Raw genomic sequence first — 22203 nt, 5'->3', positions numbered from 1 at the left:
CTTATTTAATGAGCAGCCGCGTGGAGCCCTCACCCTGCAGCGCAGCCGGGACTCCCCCTCTTCATGTCCTGTGACTTAACCCGGTCAACATCTTGAGGCGCCTCCACCCTGGGCTCAGAGACAACCCCAGCCCACCCCTACCCTATCTCTCCTTTTCTGTCTGGACTTCGCAGCATTTTGCATTTTGAACAGGCTTCTAACCTTTTCTGGATAGCTAAGACATCTGAATTTAGCCAGTGATATTTTATTTTTAATTAAAAAGTAGCTTAAGCTGCTTTGGATGTGTATTTGGTAGATTTAATCACTTGCTGCCTTATATTGTTTAATGGTCTCTAATTTTGCAGTGTTGGCGGTTTAACAAGCACTTAGGATTTAAAACACAAGAACAAATTCTCATAGACTCCCTGGTGAGAAGATTTTACTCTGAGGTGCAGCTCCTAAGAACTGACAATTTGGGGTAAATTTTCAACATGGAACATGGGAAGTTGAGGACACTGATAGTTCACCAATTCACAAACTCTTGCTGCAAATTTATCCGTATGATTATTACAGGCCTTTAAAACACTCACTTTATTGTAATTCTATTGGGTTTGGAGCCCAGAGGTTAAAGGAAGTTTCTTGTCAGTGAGCTGTGTTATACTAAAAAGTAGAAGGGGATACATTTATTTACCAGAGGGAAGAAAAATGTCCTTCTAGGTTTTGGTTTGCAAGGGCTCTACCCAGTACCTTCTGGATTCAAAGCCATGTCAAGGCTGCAGGTAGAGGAAATAGGACACTACTTCTTCAATACTGTACTTTCATATAATTAGTATTCACCATAAGCAGTTAATCACCAGAGAAGAGCTCCCAGAGACAAAACAAGTTGTTTAGCTTGTCAGCATTAGGGAATCGGAGGTGCTGAAACATGACTGCTTCTAGCTGGAAGTGGGTCTTGCCGAGGCCGGCGGATGAGCTCATACGTGTACTTTGCTCTTATGTGCCAACAGCTCCCCTTACAGTTCAGCACAGTAATTGTTCCTGCAAATCCAATTATATTTTAATGAAATTTGTATACTTCCTAAGATCTTTTCTTCATGACGGTTTTCTATTTCTTAAAAAAAAACAAACAAACAAACAAAAAAAAAACCTAGCCTTTTTGGATCCTATTTATATATTTTTAAGATGCTCTTCATTTACGTTTTTATAAAGGAAATCAAAATGAGTCATTTATTTTGTGTGGAAGCATTTCTTATTCTCCACCCTCCCTACTCTGTGTTCTATAGAATGAGCATTAGGAATTTTTTAATTCCGGAATTCACTTAGTGGTTTTCCAGGTACATTAAAATACCACATTTAATTTTTTTAAAGCATACTGAATGTTTTCCTGTGAAGAAACATGAAAAATGGTTCTTTCCTTTATCATAGTCTAATAATTTCTTTTCTCTTTTCTACCTAACTTAACCTAATGAGTATTCTAAAAATGTATCGGCCTTTACTCTGGTGTCAGAATTTTTCCTTTTTTCCCCTCAGTCCATTCCCTCTTTATTTGTTACGTGATTACTCTGGCCCTTCATCTCTTAAACAAATCTCTGTCAGTGTGGTGAATGGATTCCTAACATCTTCCTCTTATTCCAGGTCCAGATTTTTCTTTGTCTCATTCTAAGAGAGTTCCGACCTAGAAAAAGGATGGCTATAAAATTTCTTGCTCAGGGGTCTTTTTTTGTTGCTTCAAAAATAGTTCACTTAGCCTTGTTTTTGACAGATATTTAGGATTTTTTTTTTTTTGCATTTGACTCAGTAAAAATTAGTTTCTCTGCTTTGCTCTAAATTTTATTTCAGTACCTCTTTTTTTAGGTAAAGAAAGTGGTAAGTAATTCCCATTTAAATTGACATTACCTTTTCTTTTATCGACTGGCTTAGATGCCAGAGGAAATCTTTATTCTGTTTCTTGAAATGCATATCATTGGACTGTGATTACCTCTTATTCCTTGATATGTCCAGTGTCCACCAGGCCAACTACTGCCTAAGACTCAGCTTACATGCCACTTACTGTTGTCACCCCCATGTCATATCATATCACATTATATTATATATCATGTTGCACAATATCAGAAAAATATTTGTTTACTTGTCCCCTATAAAATGGTAAGCTAGAAGATAGGGGTTTAAGGTAAAAAGAGGGAGGAAGGAAATTAATAGTGAGTACTTACAATCTACAAAGTTATAAACTTTATTCATAGCTCTGTGTGTGTGTGTGTAATACATATATGACATATGTATTCTTTGTCTTACTCATTTTTATACCCACAGTATCAACAAGTATTTATTGAATGAAACAGTGAGCAGGAATTTCTAACCATTTTTGCATATAGCCCAAAGATGGAAATATAGCCATCTTTGCATATAGCCCTTGTGATGGTGCCTTATTTGAACTTTTCTGATGAGTTATATGGAAGGGAGTAATGCTGTTGTCTCCAGGAAACTCAGAACCTAAACCATCTATATATCTTTACTCTTTAGTCTGGTGCTTCCCAGAGACAACAGGAATGCTTGACTAAGGAAAATAGAAAGTCCTGAGGACTCCAAGGTGAGCATCTAAGCTAGGTGGGCAGCCCTTCCACTTCTATAAACACATATTTTTATTTGATCCTTGAAGGCAGACAGCTAAGGTGAGACAGCATTCTGTTTCTGGGCATACGCAGAAACATTTCTACTACTTGGCCATACGGGAACTCCGTTCCCTAGGGTTTAACATGAATTTAAGAGAAGAAATAAGTCCTTCCCAGCACTCTTTTTTCCCTAACCACTCTTGCCATTTTAGGTTTAGGAGAGGTGGTGGGGCACGCTTAATACCATTTGCTGCCCAGCAGTGGGTGAGAGGTAATTGCACTTCTCTCAAGTACTAATAAATAGCCTACACTCAGACAGTGCTTTGTAGTCTACGAAGTCCATTCTCACAAAGCACTCTTGTCTTCAAGGGCCCACCTTTTTTTCTCCCCCACTATTATTTTTTTAAATAAATTTATTTATTTATTTATTTTTGGCTGCGTTGGGTCTTCGTTGCTGCACGTGGGCTTTTTTTTAGCTGCGTAGAGTGGGGGCTACTCTTCGTTGCGGTGCTCGGGCTTCTCATTGCGGTGGCTTCTCTTGTTGCGGAGCACAGCTTCTAGGTCCGCGGGCTCAGTAGTTGTGGCGAACGGGCTTAGTTGCTCCGCAGCATGTGGGATCTTCCCAGACCAGGGCTCAAAGCCGTGTGCCCTGCATTGGCAGGCGGATTCTTAACTACTGCGCCACCAGGGAAGCCCTCCCCCAGCTATTTTTGAAGCGCACCGCATTAAAGAATTATTTGTAGTGTGCGAAAGGCTTCTAACTGCTGCTCATCATTCCAGCACCTTTTTATGTCCCAGTGTTCCCTTTTGAGGGCTTGACTTGGTCAAAAGCTGATGGTAAGTGTTAGAAATGTGGTGTAAACCTTAGAAATATACATAATGGCTTTGGGCTTCACCAGCCTCCTAAGCTTACCTAGTTTTACCTTTCATTACAACTAGAGATTTCTATATTTATTTCAGCTTGAATTCTGATTAATTTCTTCCCTGTCACTCTTCCTTTCCTTTGTTTGCAATTTCTATTGAAAAATAGGCCAAGTGGTTCTTCTCATTTTCAAAATATTTAATTCTTTGGTGCTGACATATGGGTTCTTCTTGGGAACCGTTCTGACATATTTCTTTAATTAGTTAGAAGGGCTGCTTTTGAATAGGGAAGGAAACAACATTTCTTCCATTCAGCAACTGAATGTCTGTTCTTTCTGGAGATCCATTCTATTATTGGCCCAGGGAGTAAGAGTATAGAATTAAAGATGTAACCCAGATATTTAACGTAGAAGATTTATCCACTTGTTATATGCTTGAATGATGCTCATGGAGAAACAGGGCAAGAGAAATAGCCAGAGAATAATTCCTTCTTAAAGGCAGCATGACCAAACCAAGATAAAGCCCAGCTCAAAGGAAGAATAACGAAAAGGTTGGAATTAGAATAGTATATACATCATCAGGGAGGAGGAGGAAGAGGCTTGTCCCTGGTGTGGAACAGGAGGGAGTCTTTGGACCATATAGAAGTAAATGACAGGAAAACAGGAAAGATGGGGGTTGGAGGAAGTTGGAGAATAAAAGTAAAATATTCATAGCTCTGCCCAACAATTTTCAAGGGAACATAACAGGTTGGCTTTTCTGAAGAGGCTGGGAAAAGCACTGGATAAGGGGGAGACAGGTGAGTGCCAAGCTGTAGGGCTGGAAAGCATGGCGTATTTGGGGAACAATGAGAGGCTGGTTTAAGAAAACCTCTATTCCAAATTGTAGAAGAAATGGTTGGAAAGATATGTTGAGGTAAAATTATGGAAGAGATAATGGATGGGATGGGGTTGGAGGATATAATGAAAGGGTGAAAGAGGTTGAGCAAAAGTGAATGGGATCAAAGGAGGGGTTTTCTAGAGCAGGAAGTATGACCAAGTAGAGCAGAGAGAGAATTGATGAAGGATGAGAAGAAATTATGAAGAGTGAAATTTAGGAAAAGGAATTTGGCTTTTTTTGGTATAGTTGTTAGAAATATTTAAAAAAATTTTTAATAGTCTCTTAGAATGAACTGGAAGGAACATATTTTCAGGGAAAATAGAGTGAGAGTGAAGGCTGCTTGTTGAACAGGAAAGAAAGGTGGATTAGAGGGGTACTTAAAGATTAAAGCAAAAATGATTCTAGTTAATTATTATAGTGACCAGGAAATAGAAAATGACTTGGCAGACAATTTAGTCTTATTTGGTAGTAGAGAATCTTTAAGGAAGTTCATATATGCCACTTATATTTAAGTAAACCATAGGTCTAGCCAAAGTCATAATAATGCAATGGAACATGAATTTTAGTGCATTAAAAAGAGATTCTAGGGGTTGAAATGAAATTTGAAGAGCAAACAGTGAAAATTATTAAGAAAAATAATGAAAAATTATTTAACTAATATAAATATATTCAAACCAAAAAGTTTAAATAATAGAGGGAATTTAATGAGAATTATTTGTTGAACCAGGTAAATGTTTGAAACATTATGGGGAATTAGGGTACAAGTAGGATGCTGGGTTAGAACACATGATGGGGATAGAATCCCATTGAAAAGTCAAACCCTAATTTTAAAATGTATTAAAGAAAAGGTGCAACAAAACTACAGGGACATCTAATTAGCTAAAAGGTTTATTCAAACCTGTGTTAGTACAAAGCATCACATACACAAAAAGAAACAGATTTTACATGGATTCAGAGGACAGGAAGAGGACATGAAAAGGCAGACAAATTTATTTTCTTACCAATAAGGGACTATACTTTAGCTTTCCTGGACAAATAAATGTGTTGTGGACCATAAAGAAGAAACATTTCTTTGCTTACTCTTGACAAAGCAAGCCCTGTTTGAAACATCCATTAAAACGTACATGAGTGCCTACTGTGTGCACAGCACAAAAACTCATTAGCCTATTTAAAAAATATGCTGAGGAAAATCACTGCGTAACTGGAAACTAGTATATTGGTTTTCTCCTCCTTTAAAGTCACCAAAGCAGAGTTCGTTAAGTCCATATATTAGGTGCTGTGCTGAGAAGGTGATCATGGGAAGGAGATCAAGTTGGATGGATAGTCAGGGTGCTGCTGCAGGTGTTAACAGGTCCATGTTCTGTGGGGTACTGAGATTGGAAGAAAGCCAGGAGTCCAAAATGCTGAGTACTGGTGTGCCAGAGCAAGAGGTTGGAATCCATACCTCAGAACACTTTGGGTAGGATTGAAAGTAGAGTGCATTCTGCTTTAGAACCAGCAGACCTAATGTAGATATTCATCTGGTGATGTGGTCTTCGGAGTTCTGATGAATAGCTGTATCTCAGAGTTGGTGTCTCGGGTACCTTGTAGACCCAGTTTTGCTTCCCTTGGGACATTTTCTGATTCAGAGATTCTTCAAGAAGGTCTTGTGTGTACTTCTACTAGGTTAAATGTTTAATTTAAATGAGAGGATATAGCATCACCTGCATTATTGTAAGTTCTTAACACAGTTTGTGGACAGTTTAAGGTGACCCCCAAATTACTCCTCTTTGTGCTGTTGGGCATATTTCTCATAAAGATGGATTGCAACGTACATAAGCTTTCTCATGTAACTGAAAGATGTCTTACATTTATTTTCCACTCAAAATTACTAGACAAATATATGACATTTAAAACATTGGGGATGATAATTTTGAAAATTGATAAATATTAAGCAAGACTTATAAACCATTTATCTGGGGTGTATTAGTTAGGTTAGCATATACTTAGTTACAAATAATTGAACCTTCCCATAATAAGCAGAAAAGGATTTATTGGAAGGGTAGATTGTAGAGTCAACTGAAGGCAAAAGTGTTAAGATGTCTGCCTCTCTTTGGCTTTAGTGGTATGGAATGGGGTTCTGCCTACCACTTATTTTGGAATTTATCTCCCAAGTAGGAACTATGTTGGGATGCTGAAAAATCAAATATTCACTCTATCTTCATCTACTTAACACTATAGATTTATATGAGTGTTTTACATAAATGAAAAGCTTTTAATCAATGAATTTTTAATCATGATTGTTCAGTCTTTATTCTTAGTAATAATTGTGCTAATTGCTCTAGAAATAATATTGAACATCCATCTATCCAAGCATTGGAAAATATTTATGCACAAGACATGAAAATGTTTCTGGAATGCATAGATGAATAAAGGAATCAGAGATGATTGATGCCCTCAAGGAGCTTACAGTCTACTGAGGGAAACAAGACAGGTTTGAAATTCACTGTAACAAGTAGAATATGTTAAGGGCCATAAGAGAGGTAAAAATCGTCACCAGGCAGAGAATAGGTTAGTGGTTGACAGAGGTTGGGTGGGTGGGTGGGGGCGGGGGTGGGAGAAATGAGTACATGTTGGCTAAAGGGTACAGATTTCAGATATAAGATGAATAAGTTCTGGGAGTCTAATGTACAGCATGGTGACTACAGTTAACAATACTGTATTTATACTTGAGAGTTACTAAGAGAGTAGATTTTAAATGTTCTAACCACATTAACACATATATACACACACAAATGGTAAATATGTGAGGGGATGGATGTGTTAACTAACTTTATCGTGGTAACCATTTCCCAGTATATACATATATCAAATCATCATATTGTACACCTTAAACTTACACAATGCTATGAATCCATTATATCTCAATAAAGCTGGGGGAAAAATTACCACCAGGCCTCAGAGGGCAGAGATTACCTTGAGCTGGAGGGATCAAGAGAGGCCCTGGTTGGACTTGGGATTTGTCCATTCATTGATGAGGGAAAGGGCAGGCCTGGCCTACTAAGAAACCTAGGAAAGGCAAAATTCTAGATACTCCTAGGTTAGGCAATGCTGGTAGAGACTACTAGTGACAACAAAAACAACACCACAGGGGCTTCCCTGGTGGCGCAGTGGTTGAGAGTCCGCCTGCTGATGCTGGGGACACGGGTTCGTGCCCCGGTCCGGGAAGATCCCACATGCCGCGGAGCGGCTGGGCCCGTGAGCCATGGCCGCTGAGCCTGCGCGTCCGGAGCCTGTGCTCCGCAATGGAGAGGCCACAACAGTGAGAGGCCCACGTACCGCAAAAAAAAAAAAACCCAACACCACCACAACTAATATGTGTGTATCACTTTATAGTTTACAAAGAGCTCCTGGGTACTGGTCAGAATGCAGAGTCTGGAGCTGGAATGCCTTGGTTCTGATTCCTCACTCTGCTAATTACTATGTGACCTTGTGGAAGTTACTGAACTTTTTGTTTCCTTTCTTTCGTCATCTTAAAAATGAGATAATAATAATAATACCTACTTTATAGAGTTTTAAGGTTTGTGAGCTAATACATAAAGTGGGGCTTGGCATGTAGTACCTTCCAGTAATGCTGGCTGAGTTCTGTGTCTTGGCCCTCACAATAACACTGTAAGATAGGAACTGTTACTCTCCTCAAGTACAGTCATACAAACTGAGTGCTCAGCGGGGTTAAATGGTTTATTTATTCAAGGCTACATAGAAAACTATGGAGTTAAGACAAACTCTTTAGCCTTTTTATTTTACTGCGCAATGCAGTAACCAAAATTTAAGAAACATTAAAGAGAAGTTGCCATAATCTATACTTTTGGAATTTTCATTCAGATTTCTTGAGGTTAATACTCAAAATGCAAAAAATGTATGTAGGAATAAATAAAAATTACAGAATTAGCCAGCATAGTAGCTGATGTGAATGTACATGAACAATTAACACTCATTTCATATCACAATATAATTTTCTCACTGAAGCAAAAATGAATTTTCCCGTTTGATGGAGCATCATCTCTGCCTTACTGTGGGTGTGACATGAATTTTTATAGACTTCAAAGCTCTCTTGAAGACAATATATTGAGTAATGACATATTTCATTGTGAAAAATCCACCCTTTCCTTTTTATTTCTAGTGACCACATTCAGAACATTATTCTTACATTTACTCTAAATAATTTATACTCTCTCTAATCTTCTTTTTAGGAGTTATGAAATTTTAGTGAAAGCATGCACCGCAGGTTAAAGGTGACTTCAGCATGCTTGCAGTAGCGTTAGGTAGTGCTAGTGAAATATCTCATGCTGTTATTTGATTCATGAAAACTAATAGCCCCGAGAAATTTAATTTAGAAAGCTGAACATTTTGAGTAATATATAGATTACTTGACATGTAGGTTATTATTCAATTGAGAGATTTTATATGAAAATGTTAAATTAAATGCTACTGGCAGTTGCTAAAGATTGTACTTTTTAATTATTCTATTTTTCATCCAATGTCTCTGCCTCTTTTGTCATTGACATTTTATTATAGGTTGCTGGGAGAATATTCCTTTAGCTCAAATGTGTATTATCATTCCAGGTGATAGAAGCACATAGTAGGCACTCAATAAACACTTGTGAAACAAATGACCTTAATTTACCATGCTCACTTTGTAGGTTGCTGCTGAAATTATTTCAGCTTCTACTTCTGTTTTTCAAGTATGCAAGGGATTTTACTGAGCTTCTCAGCTTCAGTGTGATTAATGAGATTTCTAAGCATGTTGAAATTGGTGCTATCGAATATCTTGGGTCTGAAACTAGGGAGTTGTTGATTGAGTATGCTTATGTCTCCTCTGACTGAGACCAGACGGAAAAAATAGACCCTATAAACAGGGCTTAAAGTTCTTGATTGAAGATAACTTCAGCTGAACATGAAGGCACAAAATAATGTTTCATGAGTTTAACCAAGTATTTGTTTATGTCCACATTTTAATTTAATTTTATTTTTATTAATTTTTATTGGAGTATATTTGCTTTACAATGTTGTGTTAGCTCCTACTGCACAGCAAAATGAATCAGCCATACATATACATATATACCCTGCCCTGTGGATTTCCCTCCCGTTTAGGACACCACAGTGCATTAAGTAGAGTTCCTGTGCTTTACTGTATGTTCCCATCAGTTGTATTTTATGTATTTTATACATAGTATCAATAGTGTATATCCACATTTTAATTTTAAATTTTGGGTCTTCAGTTTTCATAAATAGATAGATTCAAAATCACAAAATTCTTCATGTTTCTGCCATATTTAAGGTTTTATGATGTGATTTAAAAAATATATTTGACTATCTCATTTCAATGATTTCAGTGGGATATGTGAAGCCTCCATTTTGCTTTTGTAATACAGTCATATTTGAATATATTTTGCATGTCAATTGCATATGTCATGGTTTTGAAGATATTGCTGATCAGGTCAGCATTTTTTGTCTTTGAATACAGGATCACAAAACTAACTTTTGTATGTTTTTGCTCTTGAAGGTGTGAGCTATGACTAGGCAAACCGGTGATGAGGGCTTAGGGAAAAGAATCCACATCATACTTCATTAAATCATTATTGTCATATCTGTATGTGAGAGACAAAGCTATATTACCCAGATCTTCTGTAGTGTAAATGGTTGGCAGAAACTGGAGAGACTGACACCCTTGTCAAAGTAACTTGCGCAAGCACTCATTTGATCATCATTAATATGTGTGTTTTTAAACAGTTTTCTAAACACATTAGAGAATCCAATCACATCCATTCACTTAAAAAACACTCTTCTCTTTGTAGCAAGCAGGTAGCACTCTTATAGACATACATAAAAGAGTATCATGCATCTTTCTATGTTTTGAACTTATTTTTTATTCCTTGTGATTGTCTCTTATTCTGAGCTAACCAGGTCATTTTTTAATTCTTATATTTAAGGTGTTAAATTTTTTTCTCTAAATTACGTGTTGCCTGAAAACTTATGACACATACCCTTAATTCTAGCATCAAATCTGATGAAAATATCCTATAACATTTGTTTTGGGTCTCTCCACATTGTTGCTAGGCTGCTGATTATTGCATTTTGTATGAATGTTTCCAGCAGGGTGTGCAGGGTTTTGACAGTGGTAATAGCCAAACCATTTACTCCATCCTTAGATTTTTAGCTGAAATATTTTAAGGAATAAAATTGAGATCATTACTGATTACCAGATTTTAAACCCAGCATTCTTCTCTAGGTATGCAAAGCCTTTCCCTGTCTTAGAGGAAATAAAGTTAAGGAAAGCATCCTTTCACTTGTCATTTATTCAGTAAATATATATAAAGCATTTGCAGTGTGTGAGTGAGGCTTAGAACTGCACAGCAGGGCTGCTGTGGTGAAAGGACAGATGCAGTCTTCACCCGCAGAGGCAGCACGGAATAGCAGGAGGAGCACTGAACTGTGAGTCCTGAGATTCCAGCTCCAGTGCAGTCATGAGCTGGTGCCATGATTTTGGCAGATGTATATTTCCCAAGACCTTGGTTGCCTTATCTATAAAATTAGTAATTGTACCAGCTATAATATTTTATTATTCTACAACTTGATTTCTTTTAACTTTGACACCTGAAAATTATTTTAAAAGCATGTCACCTTTTAATAATTTGATTATTTGGTTTGCTATTTGACACTGACGTACCTAAGATGCTATTCCCCTCTTCCAACATCAATACACACACACACACACACACACACACACACACACACACACGTGTATGTGCATATTTTGAAGATGTGTAGTGCTTGAGATTAAAGTTTGGCCCTATTCTGTAAATGTGTTCAGAAAATAATATAACAGATATTGAAGGCAGCTTGTTTTAAACTTGTAGCTAAACATGACATTCAAATGTTAATTGGATGAATAAATCTTGTTCATTTTACAGACATGGAAATGTCAATGGAATAAAACAATTTATCACAAGATAATGGTTTCCTGCCACCAGATAAATGCCAAGATGAAGATACTTATTGAAAATGTATCAAAATATTCTATTGCTATTTATTGAAAATAAAGGTTGAGAAAAGTTCAACTTTTCAGGTCAAACATGAGAAATGCCCTGCCTATGGTATTAGTATATTACTGTATCAAACACAATGTGCGTGGTATAGCAACGTGAGAAAATTCTAAGAAATAATGGTCTATAAATGAACCTTTTAGCTTTAAGGTATGAGAATTACTGGAATGGTGCAATGGGGGCTAGGAGGAGATACCTAATATATATTGAACTCTTGTTATGTGCGTGACACAGTCCTGGTGTGTTCACTGATGAAAACTGTTCACAAGAGCAGGATTTTTTTTTTTTTTTTGGCTGCGTCGGTCTCTCTTAGTTGCGGCACGTGGGCATAGTTGCCCCGCGGCATGTGGGATCTTAGTTTCCTGATCAGGGATCGAACTCGCGTCCCTTGCATTGGAAGGCAGATTCTTAAACCCTGGACCACCAGGGGAGTCCCAGGAACACGATTTGAAAAGGATTATTATCCTCATTTTTTCAGGTAAAGTTAAAAGCAAAATAGTAAATCAACTATATTTCAATTAAAAAAAAAAAAGAAGCAAAATACCTTGCAGTCACATACAGGATAAGTGCCAATACTAGGATTCACACTCAGCCCGGACTTCAAATTTCGTGCTCTTCTCCTACACCCCACATCTTTACTTGTACTCCATAAGTCTGAATGCAATACCTTTTGGTTTGGGGGGCTTTTGAGTAGATTATTTACCCAAGTTTTGTTGTACCTGATGACCAAATACTTCTTCGGATCTAATATGCTGATGAGTCTTCTTTAAATGACGTTGTCTACTTACCTAAAGAAAAGAGCACACCCATAGGTCTTGAGGACTTGGTTAGCTCTAAATGGGCCAAGTAGCACTAAATTCTAATTTAAGACCACCTTCTTTTCAACAGTGTGTGGTTTTAAAGTCCTTAGGTAATTCCCTCTTTCTGCTTTCTTTTCTGAACCTAGATGTCTATTTCTCCACTTTACTTACCTTGTGTCATAGTATTCTTCGTAAAATACATTTTTTGGGTGATTACGAATGTAGGTGAATAATCGAAGTTGCTCAAAGAAAAGGTTTATTGTTCCCTAAAGCTCTTACTGATCTCTTCATGCCAAGTCCATCTCAAGTCCCTCCACCCCTAAGGTCTCTTCTCCACCTGCCACAAACAGTGGGTGTTAATGTCTCCCTCCTCTGGACTCTCAGAGAACTGCAGCTTTCCTCTGGCATTGACCCTTCTACCTAGGATTTTAGTATCAATATTTACTGATATACTTGTCATAATTTCCCTAGTAAGGAAATACTTCTTACTAGGAGAAACTGTGTGCTTTCCTCCTCTCTATTCCCCATGGTACCCAACAGAGTTATTTGAACATTACAGATATTCAGCCAACAAAAGGGTGAAAGAAGCATGTGTATGGTCTCTGATTTAAGGATTAGAGGAAGTATTAAGACTTCAGAGGTATCTATAGTACACCCTTGTGAATATGTGAATCTACCTGGTCCTTTGCCGATGCTTCTATTTATCAGTTCTCTAAAACACGTTTGGATCTTATTTATTTTGTAAAAATTCCTAGAGGCAATAAATGAGCAGATAATTTAACTGTTAGATGGTTACAAAGGGACAAGATTGAATGTTTACATTTCCCTCAGGAAGAAAATAGTAATTCATATAGCACTCTTTTGATATATAAATAGTGTGTGTACTAGTAAAGATTTTTTTAAAAATCATAATATTCTTTCAGTAGTTTTAGACAGACATCAAGCACCATTGTGTCAAATGGATTACTAACTGGCAGTCTTTACCATGCACTTTCACAGATGGAAGCCCTTTAGCTCTGAAGGACATATGGGAAGGAGTTCATGAGTGCTATAAGACTCGGCTGCTGCATGGACCATGGGACACTATTACCCAACAGGTTAGAGAGTATTTTCATTGTATTATATGTGATTCTTTCCCTCTGCTCGTCTTTTCTTCTAGTTCTCTCTCCTACTTTTTTTTTTCCTGTTTCACTCCTCTACTTCCTTACAGATTTCAGTTCAAAGACAGTTTCCTTTAATACATCTTCCCAGATCCAGGCTTGGTTTAGCCTATCTGTTATAAGCCCTCATAGCACCCTGTAATTTTCCTTCATAGTGCATCTTACAGGTTTAAATTATCGATTTGGATTTTTTGAAAAAAATTTAATGTCTGTCTTTTCCATTATACTGTGTACTCCCATGTGGGCAGACCCTGGTTTTTTTTTTCCCTCTTCACTGTATACCCAGCACAGTATTTATCATACAGTAGGTATTCAATAAAAATGTATTAAGTAAATGAGAATAGAAACAAAGTTGGCACATACACCAAGAAATAGATGATTTAGCTTGTGTCACCTATAATGCTTCAGAATTTTACTAATAGGTGCATTTGCAAAACAATTAACTTTTGATTAATGATAAATTTGCAATAGTGATCTGAAAAAGTTGAGAAAATAGATCTACAAAAGTAGATATAAAAAATAGATTTGCGGGCTTCCCTGGTGGCGCAGTGGTTGAGAGTCCGCCTGCCGATGTAGGGGATGCGGGTTCGTGCCCCGGTCAGGGAGGATCCCACATGCCGCGGAGCGGCTGGGCTCGTGAGCCATGGCCACTGGGCCTGCGCGTCCGGAGCCTGTGCTCCGCAATGGGAGAGGCCACAGCAGTGAGAGGCCTGTGTACTGCAAAAAAAAAAAAAAAAATAGATTTACAAAAGTAGAGAAAAATAGATTTGTCAATCATATAAGTCATTATTACTGCCCTGCTAAAATCAGTAGTTAATTATTTTAGAAATTTAAAAATACTCATCACCTTTCAACCAATCATGTTCTCTTTAAAAATAATTTTTACTTATATCAAAAATCTTATTTTTTCCCAGCCTCTGTTAAGCTTAATCAAAGCTTCCTTTAAAAATAACTTTATCAGCCACCATTAGAATTTTTTTTTTTTTTTCGGTACGTGGGCCTCTCACTGTTGTGTCCTCTCCCGTTGCGGAGCACAGGCTCCGGACGCGCAGGCTCAGTGGCCATGGCTCACGGGCCCAGCCGCTCCGCGGCGTGTGGGATCCTCCCGGACCATGGCACGAACCCATGTCCCCTGCATCGGCAGACAGACTCTCAACCACTGCGCCACCAGGGAAGCCCTCAGCCATTAGAATTTTTATGCCCTCTTACGTGTTTGATCACAATAATGACAGTTTACCTCCCAATCAACTTAAGAATCCTTAGCATCTCATAAGTAGTTCTTTGGCAATGACTGCAAATGACCATTTTCTAGGTTTTAATTGAGGACAAAACTAGTTTTTAAGTATATGAATCACACTGCCCCTCAAATTAATCCTTTTCTTTCTCTTCCTACTGTCACCTTCCTAGTTCAAGCCCTGTTGCCTCATCTGGAACAATTAGTAAAACCTCCTACTTTGGTCTTCTGCTCCTTTCCTCCCTGCTCCTTCCCTCTAGTCAATTTTTCCTAACAATGCTGCTCTTATCTTACCCATGTGCAAACCTGCAATAGCTGTCCAAGGGGCTATGGTATGTGGTCTAAATGCCTTGCTGGCGTTCCAGTGGCTGCCATTCCCTGGGTCCCACCAGCCCTTTCAAGCTTTTCTCCTACGCCTCCATGCTACACAGTTTCAGCTCCTGCCAATCATGGCTATTCACTTCCCCAAGCCCATTTTGTGCAGTTTTTTCTTGGAATTCTTTCCAGGTTTCATGCTTTCCCTGTTGCCTTTGTTCTATCTTTATATATCCCCCTCGTTCTTTCATAGGTTCCTTTTCTCGGAAACTACTTCTGCTTACAAAAATGGCCCCCTCTGAAATGCCATTTCTGTAGACCAGGAATCAGTGGTTGCTATGAAGAAGGATAATATAATGAGATATATAAGCAAATCCATCATAAAGATTTTTGGCAAGAGCATTTTATTTTATGCATAGTGTTTTAGATTAACCTTTAAGTATGTCAAGGTAAGTGCTAAGTGTTTCAACTTCCAGTGTCTTGTAAGTGACCACAAACTGTCCAAAAATGTAGAGTCAGAATCCACAGGACCCAGAAAATCTTTGGTTGTGAGAGTCAAGGAAGACGGCAAAGGATAGAGGAAGGGAGCATCCAAAAATATATATGTATTTAACTTCAGGGCCATTTTTGTCTGCTCCTCAATCACGTTTAACATTGTGCATCTGAGCCCGAATCTTATTTTTTTCTTTTTTCTGTCACTAGCATCGCTATTATTAATTGTGCTATAGCACAATTCCACGTGGTCTATGTCATTTGGGTTTTAATTCCACATGTCTCCATTCCGGCTTGTGACATATGAACAAGATTTTGAGGTCAACCATATTTTCTTAGTTACCTAATATGATGTTGCCAATAGATTTCATTCCATTGATGGAATTCCTAAGTTGCTAAACCAACCACATGAACAAATCTGTATGTTGATAGTTTTTAATGAAATTGACTAGTATCTTTTAGTTTCCAGGCATTTAAGCATCATACAGACAGCCTGTTAGCAGATCATCTTTTTCCTACTTGTCAAAACATGGTAGTAATGATCAAATCCTATCACAATAAGCATTACGATCTCAATACCAAGTATGAGGCCCACTTATTGGGAGGGATATTTGATATAACCAAAGTACAACATAACTATAACATTTAGATGTTCCTTTGGGATTTGTCTTATTGGGATTGATCTTGTATCCCCACTTTTGATAACATACTTTGTTTAAGCTTTAGAACTGCTCATCACAGTGTATGTCCAGGCATTGAAGACCTAGCAAGGGAAACTCATTTGTTGTCATTGTACTAACTTGGTATTTGAAAGTCATTATGAATATTTACTTTGGAGGTCTTAGCTTTTAATCCCAGTTTAGTTAATGGGTTGCTATTTATGTGCTGTTCTTTGCTTGAGATCTTTGAGAGAGTGTGTCCTCAATTTTGTAAGGCTCCATGTGGAGAAAAAATAGGGTGTCCTCAGTGCTGTGAAGGGGAGGGTGTGATACAGCACTGGGGAAGAATGAGCTGATAGAATATTGGTAGCATCAAATAGTAGACACCATTTTGCAGGATTATTCTAAAGAACCATTAGGTTGCAGACTGAACATGATAATAATATCCTGTCCTCCAGAGTGGCTTAAAAACAAAAGTAGCCTTTGCATAATATAACATGCATTTCACTTCATTTTCAGGCTTGGCTGTGCTCATATAGTTTATTGCTCTTCATCTTTAATAATCACACTTCTGTTCTCTCAGCATTTGTCTTGATGATAAGGACCTATTCATGTCAGATATGAACTCTCTGTTTTGAAGACAAGCCACTCGTGAATCTCATACATTTGATTATGGTGATTACTTACCTGCTTTTGTCCAACATTACGGACTACCTATTATCTCAACCCTGCCGCCTAATAAAGAACTTCCAGAAGGAGAAAGTGAACAGATGCCTAGGTTCGATCTGCCTAAATTTGGTACAGTGAACGTTACAATAATAATCACTGGAAGGTGTGGGCTCTATGTTTTAGGTAAAGAACTCCTGTAATCTTGGCATGAGTTAAAATTAGAGGATAAGAAATCATACTTTCAATTTTACTCAAAGATACGTGTAAATACACATATCTTCAGATAAGTGTATCAGATAAGTAATTTTTTCTTACCGCCTCCTTTTTTTTAACTTTATATGGAAAATTACAAACATAATACAAAAGTAGAGGTAATAGTATAGTGTACTTGCAAACTAATGACCAATCTTATTATTTTGGTATCTCACCCAATCTGGAATTTTTTGGTAGCAAATCCTAGACATCATATTATCTCATCCATTCTCATCCATAGGTATTTAAGTATGTATCTTTAAAAGATAAGGGCTCAATATCAAAAAAACAAACAACGCAATCAAAAAAAATGGGTGGAAAACCTAAATAGACATTTCTCCAAAGAAGACTTACAGATGGCCAAGAGGCACATGAAAAGATGCTCAACATCACTAATTATTAGAGAAATGCAAGTCAAAACTATAATGAGGTATCACCTCACACTGGTCAGAATGGCCATCATCAAAACATCTACAAACAATAAATGCTGGAGAGGATGTGGAGCGAAGGGAAACCTCTTGCACTGTTGGTGGAAATGTGAATTGATACAGCCACTATGGAGAACAGTATGGAGGATCCTTAAAAAACTAAAAACAGAACTACCATATGACCCAGCAATCCCACTACTGGGCATATACCCTGAGAAAACCATAATTCAAAAAGAGTCATGTACCCCAATGTTCATTACAGCACTATTTACAGTAGCCAGGACATGGAAGCAACCTAAATGTCCAATGACAGGTGAATGGATAAAGAATATGTGGTATATATATACAATGGAATATTACTCAGCCATAAAAAGGAATGAAATTGGGTCATTTGTAGAGATGTGGATGGACCTAGAGTCTGTCATACAGAGTGAAGTAAGTCAGAAAGAGAAAAACGTATAATATCATATAATAACGCATATATGTGGAATATAGGAAAATGGTACAGATGAACCTATTTCCAGGGCAGGAATAGAGACACAGACGTAGAGAATAGACATATGGACACAGAGGGGGAAGGGGAGGGTGGGACAAATTGGGAGATTACGATTGACATATATATACTTCCATGTGTAAAATAGATAGCTAGTGGGAACCTGCTGTATAGCACAGGGAGTTCAGCTCCGTGCTCTGTGATGACCTAGATGGGTGGCACTAGGGGTGGGGTGGGTGGGAGGGAGGTCCAAGAGGGAGGGGATGTAGGTATACATAGAGCTGATTCACTTTGCTGTACAGCAGAATCTAACACAACATTGTAAAGCAATTATACTCCAATAAAAAATAAAAGTGAATAAAAGATAAGTGCTCTACAGAGATGTTTAAAGCAGCTTTATTCATAATAGCCCAAATGGAAACAACTCTGAAGTCCTTTAGGAGCATGGTTAAACAAACGGTGGTACTTCCTTAGCACGATACTACTCAGCAATACAAAGGAACCAACTGTTGATACGCTTAACAACCTGGATGAATCTCCAGAGAATTATTGAGTGCAAAAAGTCAATCCCCAACGTTTGTCTAGTACATGATTCCATTTAGCTAACATTTTTGAAATGAGGAGATTATAGATTGGAGAATAGATTGCAGTTTTCAGAGGTTGTGAGTAGGAGGAAAGTGGGTGTTGTTATAAAAGGCAACAAGGGAAGCTTGTGGCAGTGGAAATGTTCTGTATCCGACTGTATCAATGTCAGTGTCTTGGTTGTGATAATGTACTATAGTTTTGCAAGATGTTACCACTGGGGGCACTGAGTGAAGGGTATGAGTGATTTCTTTGTATCATTTGTTACAGCTGTGTGTGAATCCACATTTATCTCAAAATAAAAAAGTTTATTTTAAAAAGGTAAGGATTCTTAAAAAACATAACCACAATTCTGTTATCACAACTAAAGTTGTTAATAATTTCTTAATATCATTAAATAAGCAAATGTTTGAATTTCCCCAATTGTTTCCTCTTTCCTCCCTTCCTTCCTCCCTCCCTCCCTCCTTCCTTCCTTCCTTCTTTCTTCTTTCCTTCTTTCCTCTCTCCCTTCCTCCCTCCCTTCCTTCCTCTTCTTTTTTTAAATAGTTTCTTTGAATCAGGATCCAAATAAGGTTTATACATTAACATGGTTAACATCTCAAGACTTTTGAAACTAAAATTCTCATTCCTTTCCTTATTTTTTTCTTGTAGGTTTTGTTAAAGAAAAAAGGTTGTTTGTCCTGTAGTATTTGCAGTCTGGATTTTTTTTGATTGTATCTCTGTGGTGTGTTTACTATGTTCCTCCCTATTTTTTATATACACTCCTAGTTAGATCTGGAAGCTTGATCAGATTCAGGTTTAGTATTTTAGGGCAAGAATACTTCATTGGTGATTCTGGGTACTTTTATAAGGAGGCACATAATATTTGGTTTTTGCTTTTTTTGTGTGATGTTAGCAGCCATTGATGATTATTGCTTAGACCCATTAATTCATTAGAGGGGTTGCAAAATGGTAATGTTCTAATTCTATCATTTGTTATTTATTAGCTGGACTACTTCTGTAATGACAGAGTTTCCCTAACCAGCTTAGTTACTTGAGGTGTGCTTTGTATAGAAAAAGCAGGATAAATGCTTGATTCTTTCTCTTTATGTTCTAGCTTTCAAGATAATGAGTTGGTTCTCTAGCATCCTCCAAAGGTGACCAAGAAAGTTTTTTTTATGGAGTCATGGATATAAATGTTTTATGTATTTCAATTCATTGTAGTGATTACCTTTATTGATGCTTGGTTTGTCTCATCTTTGGCCAGTGTAAGTCTCTCTCTTTTTTTTTTTTGGGGGGGGGGGGCTGGGCTGTGTGGCTCGTGGAATCTTAGTTCCCCAACCAGGGATCGAACCCAGGCCCACAGCAGTGAAAGTGCTGAGTCCTAACCACTGGACTGCCAGGGGATTTCCATGGCCAATGTAAGTCTCTAAGTTGGCTCCTGAGTTATTTTGATACAACTCAAGTAGCTTTGATGGCTTTTTGCTTTTTTTTTTTTTTTTTTTTGTGGTACGCGGGCCTCTCACTGTTGTGGCCTCTCCCATTGCGGAGCACAGGCTCCGGACGCGCAGGCTCAGCGGCCATGGCTCACGGGCCCAGCCGCTCCGCGGCATGTGAGATCCTCCCGGACCGGGGCATGAACCCGCATCCCCTACATCGGCAGGCGGACTCTCAACCACTGCGCCACCAGGGAAGCCCGGCTTCTTGCTTTTTGATATGACAAGTTGATGCCCAGACTTGGGCATTCTCCAAGGAGGCTTGTCCCCTTCCAGAGTCCTTATCTAGGTGCTGCACCAGACAGAGTGGATTTAACTTTGGGCACTACCACTTACTAGCTGTATGACCTTGGGCAAATTACAAAAACTCTCCGTGTCTTATTTTTCCATTAAAATTAATGGCAGCATCTACATAGAGTTGGTAGGAAGAGTAAGAGAGAGGGTTGTATACAAAACTCAACCTGTGTCATCTCCTTTCAAATATATTCTTTCTAACACCTGAACTGTGTGCTTTAGATTTGGAAAACTAAGACTTTTGAGGTACCTTGTTTTCTGATTTTACATGTCTGGGGAAGGCTGTCCAAGTGCAGGTAAATGAATGGGTTTGGGTGGATAGAAGTGGAAAGAAACTCAATGATTATTTTTCCATGTGATCCCACACAAGTGCTGTGAGAGAACTGGACCAGGAAGAGCCTTGAATACACATTCTGCATGCCCCAAATACCACTAATTTCATTGTGAAGATTTTAGCATGTGTAAAACATGCAAAGGTATGAGAATTAATTTCAGTGAGTTTTCGTATTTCCATGATAAATCTCTCAGGGTAAAAAACCAAACACACACACAAACAGACACACACACACACAATAAAAAATTTAAAACTCCTTAGGTACCCTTTGGTAGATAGATTGCTTTTGACTCTCAGTGATGCAGGAAGTCACTGGTTAAGAATTCTTAAATAATGAAGCTTGATATGTTGCCTGGTGATTTATAATGATGGCTGATAAACTGATGATTTAATTGTGCTTCCTCTAGTAATAATCTTAAGTGCTCAAGTGAAGTTCCAGTGATTGGCTTTCTTCTGAACTCAGTCTCCCTAGAGTCTCTAGGCATCTCTTTTACACAACATCCGATAACTGACTTTTAACTGTTCCTATTTTAAATAATACAAATCAATTAAAACACCCAGCTGTTTAACAAAACTTCTCAATGTTGGTGTAAGTCTCGGTGGGTATTTCCTGATGGCTCATAATGACATCAATTTAGTGCACCTGGTAGGATCAGTGTGAACTGGAAGTGGCTTAATTCTTAAATGACAAGAAAATTAAGAAGCCTCTATGGATTGCTGCTGCTGCTTCAGAATCACTGCCAGCTCCACTGCTGGCTCTTTCACGGTAGAGTTTTATTTAAATGGGATTGCAGACATCATGTGATTGTTTTCTCTGTAATTTGCTACTAATTTGTTGATTCTGAGTTTCTAGGTATTTATTCTGGACATTAATTCGTCACCTTAGTGGGTAGGTTTATAATCCTGTAGTAATTATATCTATCTTGCAGACTTTTTGTAGAAACCCTCCAATGTTTTAACAGTACTCAGTAATTCTACCACACTTCCCTGTTTTAGGAGAGTGAATGCTTCGTTGTGTGTCACTTTGTTTGGTATCCTGGGTTAATGATGACAGTGCTATTTTCCTTTGTTGGTAATTATTTTTAGATTGTCAATCTGCACATGCATTATGACTTTTAATGTTTATTGAATGTTGATGCTGTGGATTCCATACATCATCAGAGTACTTCACTCTCCATATTCATTTTTTTAAAATCAATTCAGAAATATCCTCTGTCACTCACAATCTATTGTGCTTTTCTTGTTTGGGGGTAAAAAACACATTTTTGTAAGTTTTATTTGTTCCTCAGACTTTCCTTATATTAAGGGGTACATGAAAGTTCTTTCTCATTATCTTTGAATAAATAATTAATTTTTCTCAAAATTTTTTTGACTTTACACCCTGGAGTGTTTTAGAAAATCTTAACTTCATACTAAATGCTATTTAGGCATTGATATAATATTACTTTCTCATCCAGCTTTTGATTACTAAGTTAATTTCTAGAATGTTTTATTTTATTCCATTTCAATGAGAGTTCAAGATACATAGTTAAACAAGGAATGTATTTCTTATAATAGCCAGCTTATTCATTTATATTTGGGTCTTATTTCTTTAAATTGAAATTTA

General features: G+C 37.7%; 1 protein-coding gene across 2 annotated transcripts in view; it reads left to right on the top strand.

The window, feature by feature from the left end:
• Window positions 1-22203, top strand: part of ATG10 (autophagy related 10) — a 221950-nt gene that overhangs the window by 132187 nt on the left and 67560 nt on the right. For both annotated transcript variants that reach the window (XM_082836068.1, XM_082836067.1), the window contains exon 5: window positions 13210-13307. In XM_082836068.1, coding sequence (XP_082692194.1) covers window positions 13210-13307 — 98 coding nt within the window. The remainder of the gene's footprint in view (window positions 1-13209; window positions 13308-22203) is intronic.

The sequence above is a fragment of the Leucopleurus acutus genome (assembly GCF_964270905.1).
Source record: "Leucopleurus acutus genome assembly, chromosome: 3".
In the NCBI taxonomy this organism is placed as follows: Eukaryota; Metazoa; Chordata; class Mammalia; order Artiodactyla; family Delphinidae; genus Leucopleurus; species Leucopleurus acutus.
This window is presented reverse-complemented; position numbering and strand designations above follow the sequence as displayed.